General features: G+C 36.8%; 1 protein-coding gene across 1 annotated transcript in view; it reads left to right on the top strand.

Moving 5' to 3' along the window:
• Positions 1–7341, top strand: part of stab1 (stabilin 1) — a 163052-nt gene that overhangs the window by 93946 nt on the left and 61765 nt on the right. Inside the window, exons 41-44 of the mRNA XM_015385033.1 lie at positions 4726–4805; positions 4883–5008; positions 6773–6846; positions 6928–6999. Of these exons, the coding sequence (XP_015240519.1) occupies positions 4726–4805; positions 4883–5008; positions 6773–6846; positions 6928–6999 (352 nt within the window). The remainder of the gene's footprint in view (positions 1–4725; positions 4806–4882; positions 5009–6772; positions 6847–6927; positions 7000–7341) is intronic.

Genomic DNA, 7341 nt, shown 5'->3' with positions numbered 1-7341 from the left:
GCTCAGTCCTACTGGATCTACTTCATTATTAGAAGAGGAGCAAGTTCGGCTAGTTTTATTTATTGTTTTATAGGTTTATTTGATTTCGACAGTGCATGTTAATGAACAGACATGATAGAAACATGAATGTAAACATACCAGATTCTAGCGACGGACCTTTTTTTCCAACTGTAGTTTTACGGCAGAGGTTTGTGCAGCATATAACACAGGATTTATGGCTGCACTGTACTATAGCTGCTGGAGAAAACAAATGTTTCACTGATGGCTGCAATAAAGGTGTGTCTTCTATGAATGTTCTCCCAGTGATGGAGAGCAGAGCTGTGTGGCATCATTTTCTGCCAAATTGACAAAGAAATGATTAGTTGGCATTGAATCACTTCAGGAAGGATTGTTTTTATAAAAGCAACAACACACAACGTAATAGTCCAGCAATCTTATACTGGAGGAATGTTCTGTTTCTACCATCATTGCAAATTAATGTGTTTTGTAATCCGGTTCAAAAGAAACATGTTTTCATTTAGCCCAAGCTAATGCTAACCATAGAATACTGAAAGCTCTGTGAGTTACCATTCAGACACTGCTTACTCCATCCCTGGTTGTTGTTCATGAGGCTCTACTCCCTCTGCCTCTGGGTCTGACTCAATCTGCATACAGATGCACATTGTACCAGTCTGCATCTGTATGCAGCCATTTTCATGTTTTTAATGTGTGAATGTAAACATTGATTTTATGGGGACTCAGATGGCTTCAGGTCATTTGCATAAAGCTGATAGAGTCCGAAAAAAATATATTTATACAGGTAATAGACCTAATCTCAGTGTTTTAAAGGAAGGACTATAATAAACCTTTAAAAACACAGAGAAAGCAGAGCAGCATCTCTCCTGACAGACATGATGGAGGTTCCAGTTGGGCTTCATACTCGGTGTCCAAGTTAGATACTTCCAAGGCTTTTATACAAAACCAAACTGTGCAAAATATGTTACAATACAGAACGTGTGAAACTATTTTAAACCCAAAACTTCTGCATCAAAAATGCATCAAGTTAAGTTTCACAGAAAAGATTTTCATACAGTTTTTATTTCATTTAAATCACCATTTTTCTTGAAATTATATTATGTTATTATGTTATTATATAAAAAAAATAGTTATACACATTATTGTGTTAACACAGCTGCTGTTTAATGCTGATAATTATTGTATGGCCCCATAAAGCTTCTTTAGCGCCTCATAATTACATATACAGTAGTAACCTTTCAAATTTTCCCCACTTTCCCTGATGGACCCTTTGTCATGATTTAATTAAAAGTCTGACCCAAAATGGAGAAGATCAAAGCAGATAGACCAGGGAAAATTTTAACATGTTTATTAAGAATATAGTGATGAATCCAGTGCTGCTCAGAACACTGTCAAACCGGAACTGGAAGGTGAGGGGAAGACACTGCGGTTAGTTCAGGCTCATTGGGAAATTAGATTCTTTGGCTTGAATTGGAGGAATAGGCTGCAGACTCACTTCTCCAGAAAAAGGTGTCCTTTATGGAATCCAGTCTGTGTGGAATGTTCCAGTTATTGTTTTGTTTGGTGTTGGGCGGACCGGGTTTACTCAGACTGCGGTTGTTCCTTGGTAAATGGAGAAGCTGACTGCCACTCAGATTTCCTGCGGTACTTGAATGGGCTGTGGTGCAGATGAAACCTTTGCTCAGTGTGAAGCTAAAACGACCTCTTGGGGAAAATGGATCCAAACCTCCTGTTTGGAATCTCAGCTCAATTAGAAGCTCAGTTGAGGTACCTCTCTCCCAGAGAGAGAAGGTCCGAAAAAATCCAGTATGCAGGATGACTTCCTGCCGAGAGGCAAAGACAAAAACAAAGTTAAGACTCTGGTTGACAAAAACTCAGTTTGACTCAGCAAAACTCAGCTTGGCTAGAGTACCCTGTATTGGCAAACACTCTGGCCTCGAGGTAGTGGCAGTCAGCAGCTTAAGAACACTCCATAGGTAATGAGGCAATGAGCTGCAGGTGTGCAGGGAGACCCAATGAGGACGGGGCACCACCTGGTGGAGGAGGAAAGGAAACACAAAAACAGACCACACAAACTGGATTCCTGACACCCTTGGCTTTGGGAGCAATATTGCTGCAAAATTATTTGCAAATGTATGAGGAGATTTGTCTCTCCGTACGAGTATCTGCAAATGTGTAAAATAACTTTTGTGTAATTGATTTGTAAATGTGTAAAAAATCCACCAATCTCTATTCAGATCTACAAATGTGTGTTAAGATTTGCAAATGTGTAGATCAGTCTGTAAACACAGATTCACTTAAGTCTGATGTATTTTTGCTCCAACACCCAGAAATGCAGACAAATCAGACCAATTACAGACAAAAAACTTTTTTAAAAAATATGAAAAATACTTCAAATTAATTGAAATAATTTGAAGAAATATGCAGTGAGTTAGAAACGCTGCTTGGAGTTTGCCATCTGCTGCTGGCAATATACTTGGCTGGTCCCCTACAATTCCTTTTTAAACATCTTTGAACTAAATTGTTCTTTTTGTTATGATTTGTGGAGATTAAGATCTATAGAGAAGCATCATCTCCTGGTCAGACTGTAATTCAGCGAAATGGTGGAGTCAGAGTGAAAAAAATATGTTGGGTGCATTGAGGGGATTTTGCTGGGAGTTGCAGGGTAGTGAGCTGTCATCCGGCTGGGAAGGGCCATTTTGAATGGCTGCTACAGTAGAAACACTTATTAAACCTCTGTGTCATGGCTGGGATTTTAATCTGTATTAGGTTTTGTTGGTTCAAAAATGTAGGTTTGTAAAAGATGGACTGAGTCCACACAGAAAGGGATTTTCACCAGCTCCTGCAGGAGGGGAAAAGAGCCAAACCCAACTCACTAACTCTCTCTCGAGGCCCCCTCCTGCAGTGCCCTTTTATTAACAGAACATAACACATGGTTACAAAACAGAGTATTCTTCTGACAGGACAATTGATCAGGTCATAAGACAGAATGCTCCACTGATTGAATCATAAGACAGAGTGAAGCATCTCATTTCTTCAATGTTTCATATGCACACAAATTAATTTTATAATCATCATTCAATAAACCTAACAGGTTTAGATGAACTTAATCAAATGCATAAAATCATTCAGAATTAAAATTGGGATTTTAGTGTGTGTATGGACAGAAGTAATGATAATAAGACAGCTGGTAGGACTAAAATCATATTATGTAAACAAAGCATTCAGCCTATCAAAGCAGAAATGCATTTTAGGCAATGACGGTGTTTGTATTTTCCACTTAGATACACGAGTGACATGTGAGTCAAAATGACCGGTTTTAGAATCGGTTATCTAGTCAGTGTGAAAAACCGGTCTGAGTCTGCCAGCTCTGTTAGCAAACGCCACCCAAGCTAGATGAGAACCATGTGTAAAGGCTAAGCTCTTGGAAGATCATCTTCCTCCTTTTTTTTTTTGCAAATCAAAACATGTTTACCCTAAAATAAACATTGAATAGACAACTAGAACAACCAATATTATGTTTTTTTAACAAACTAAATTTAACAATATTGCCCAAGCAGTTATATCTGTAACAATACCAAAGTTAAACTTTGTTTAAAAAAAGTAGGCTCTACTTTGTTTGTTCTATACACTTTAAAATCACTTATTTAATTATATCCAAAGTAATTTTATTAATCAATTTAATTCAAAGATTGAATGTGATTTGTTTTTAATTGTTGCCCGGCACTAATTAAAAATAAAAAGGAGCAATGTCCAGCTACTGGCTGCAGATAGAGGAGGCTGTTTGCTTTGGGTTGTTGGAGGAAAGTGCACCGTGAGCATCTGCATTATTTACAGGCTTGGGTTGAAACCAAGAGCAAAGCTTTTAGTTTCATCTGCTCTTACTTCCCTAACAAAACATCTTTAACTTTTTTTAAGATCCATTTTTAAGGTCCATGTTAATGTCATGGGATCACATTATGTAAGAAAACACCAAATGTGTGCGGTTTCCTCGTACAGTGTAGCTACGTGCAACGATTGAAAAAAATCGCACAGTGTTTGCCTCGGCTTTACAGGCACAAATATGTTTCATTGTGCAAATTTCACTTATGTAGGTGTCTCTGTCAATGTGTTGTACGTGTAAAATCATATACGTGTGTGCGTGTACATATATACAGTATATAATACACCAAAAAAAGAACAAATAGAAATCATGACATCAATTTTAAATCAATGTAAACATGCATATGTATATATTAATAAGTACAACAAGTAAACTATCTTGAAGAAACTCGTGAACTAAAATGTTGTTTAGCAACACTTGGATTGAAGTAATCACTGAAATTAGATGTTTCTTTAGAAAAAGTTCCTTCAGATTTCTCCACCTGTTTGTTCACTGTTCCTGAGCTTTACTTCATGAGCTTTGATGAGCTGTACTTTAATTTATCTGGGATAGTTTATGTTTTAGAATTATTATTTAATTTTACTAAATCATCATTTAGTGCATTTCTGCTATAACTTTTTTCAGTTTTGTATTATTTGAATTATTAGTGTGAATTTGCTCCTTAAGTTTAAATGTGCACATGTAGAAGACTTCCCCGTCTGATCCTTTGCTGTAAATCAGCCATTGTTTAACGTTCCTGTTAGAAAGGTGTTTTCAGCAGGCAGTAAAGGTCTGCCTCCAAACCGTATCATCCCACCTTTTCATTAACAGTTTGTGTTTGGCTGCAGCTGTGTCACAGGACCACAGGGATCAGCTGCCGTTTGCGTCTGTGTCGCTGGTTACGATGGAAACGGAACCCACTGCAGAGGTAGAAGCCCTGACCGCTGCCGTATGTCTGTTCCAGTAAATAACCTGGTTCTGACCCGTTCTCCTCCTGTCTTCCAGAGCTGGATCTGTGCAGCATTAGGAACGGTGGCTGCTCGGAGTTTGCCAACTGCACAAAGGTCTCTGCTGGTGAGAGAACCTGTACCTGCAAAGAGGGTTACACCGGTGATGGAGTCGTCTGTCTGGGTAAATCAAAGACCTCCTGATGCCCAAAGGAACAGAAACACTTCTGAAGGTTTGATTAGAGACCCAGAATCTACCGGAGGAAAGTTTAGTGTTGCTGAGCTGTATCTTCTGCGGAATACAGTGATCTGTGATTGGACTGGTTCCATGTCAGTTTATGGTCCTGTTTCTTTTTCCATCTGGCTGGAGATATTTGAAGTTAAATAAAGGTTTGGGCCTTTCTTACCCAAATAGGGTTTTCTAAAAAATCTTTAGAAAATAAAAAAAATAAATGGACCTAAAGCCATCTTTATTTTCCCAATAAAAAAAAAAATATCCCAAAAGTACGACGCAGAATTAGGGCAAGGCTAGAGAATATTTTTTTCTATTTCGATAATAAAGTCTTAACATTACGAGAAAAAAGTTGTAACATTATGAGAAAAAAGTCGTAACATTACGAGAATAAAGTTGTAAAATTACGAGAATTAAGTCGTAAAATTGCGAGAATAAAGTCATAAAGTTGCGAGAATAAAGTTGTAAAATTACGAGAATAAAGTCGTAAAATTTCGAGAATAAATTTATAACATTACGAGAATAAAGTCGTAAAATTATGAGAATAAAGTCGTAAAAATATGAGACTAAAGTCATAACATTACGAGAATAAAGTTGTAAAATTATGAGACTTAAGTCATAACATTACGAGAATAAAGTTGTAATATTACGAGAGTGAAGTCATCATATAACAACCTTTTCCAGAAAGAAAGCTTGGAGCTCCGCCCAGCAGATGGCGGCCGACCAGTTCCACCAATCCTGCCCATCCTGCCCAGTTTGATGCTGCTGCTAAAAGATTTCCTTATTCCTCAAACCATAGCCAAAGTATAACTTCACATAATGCTCGAGATTTCATCATTTTAGGGAAGAAAGGGCTTCTTGTAAGAGTTGTAAAAAAATACAACTTGTTTCTCGTTAAAGTTTATTGTCGTAATGTTACGAGTTTATTCTAGAAGTAGAAGAAAAAAAAATCTCTAGCCTTGCCCTAATACTCTTTCATACAAAATAATCTAAAATCTTAAAAATAAAAACATCAAAGAAAATAGACATACAGTGTCCATTTATCATAACTAAGCATACTTATCCTGCTGCCAGACATAGTTTTGCATTTATAACCTTATAAATGAGCTAAAAGGTAATATTGGAAAAGATTAAAATGTCATATTTTGAAGCTTATGAGTAAAAAGGACCTTTTGTGTAGACCAAAAATCCAGAACTTATATTCTGAAGGAGTCATAACCCGTTATTTTACTTATATGCACTCCTGAATGTTTTGTAAATTCATGTTCAATCATTAAAAAAAAATTAACTAGGCTCTTTTCAGATCCTTATTTTTTATATTAACCTTGTTTTGTAAAAAATAAATTTATAATATTTATTCCTTCCTGTTCAAAGGGAGTTTTTCCTCTCCACTGTCGCTACAAGCATGCTTAGTGTGAGGGATTGCTGAAGAGTCAATGAGTTGATGCAATCAACTGGTCTCCCTTAGATAGAAAACTTTCAATAGATTGGACTGTATGATCTGGTGAACTGGAAAGTGCCTTGAGATGACATGTGTTGTAAATTGGTGCTATAGAAATAAACTGAATTTAATTAATAGTGATTAATTTTTAAAAAAGTAGATGCAGAAAAAGAAATTCTTCAGTATCTTTTGGGTTTCACACAAACCAAAGCTTAAAATGTGTTTCTGGAATGGCATGCGTTACCTGAAAATGTACCCCCTGCTTGTTTCTGCAGAAATCGATGGCTGTCTGGTCAACAATGGAGGCTGCCACAAAGCAGCAGAGTGCACCAGAGCTGGCCCAAACATTGTAAGAAACGCTGCTGCGCTGAAAAAGCTCCTGCTCTAACATGAAAAACACTTTCTTCTGAAATGCTCGTCTCTTCCACAGACTGCCTGCAGGTGTCTGACAGGCTTCGAGGGAACAGGGAGGTTCTGCCACCCAGTCAACCCCTGCAAAACCGTACGACACTTTCCCTTCAAAACACAAACTACTGCTTAGTAAATGCTTTAAAGATTAAATTAAAATAGGAATAATTGTCCTTTGGCACCAGTGAGGATTCAGGTGCAGTGTTTCCAGGGATGAAATTATGGAGGATAAAAAGTGCCACAATTAAATAAATAAATACAGCGATAAACAATTAATTAAATGTAAATTCATTAAATAAATAAGGAATTGAATATATAAATGTCATTAATTTAATAAAATTTGCTTCATTTTATTAAAAAAATATATATTATTATTTCAGTGTGCATTTAATTTTTTCATGGTCCTGTGTCGCAGTGCATCGAAACCAATAAAAGA

The sequence above is a fragment of the Cyprinodon variegatus genome, unplaced genomic scaffold (genome assembly GCF_000732505.1).
Source record: "Cyprinodon variegatus isolate N-32 unplaced genomic scaffold, C_variegatus-1.0 Scaffold330, whole genome shotgun sequence".
Classification (NCBI taxonomy): Eukaryota; Metazoa; Chordata; class Actinopteri; order Cyprinodontiformes; family Cyprinodontidae; genus Cyprinodon; species Cyprinodon variegatus.
Note: the sequence above shows the minus strand (reverse complement) of the source record. Positions and strands in the feature narration are given on the sequence as shown.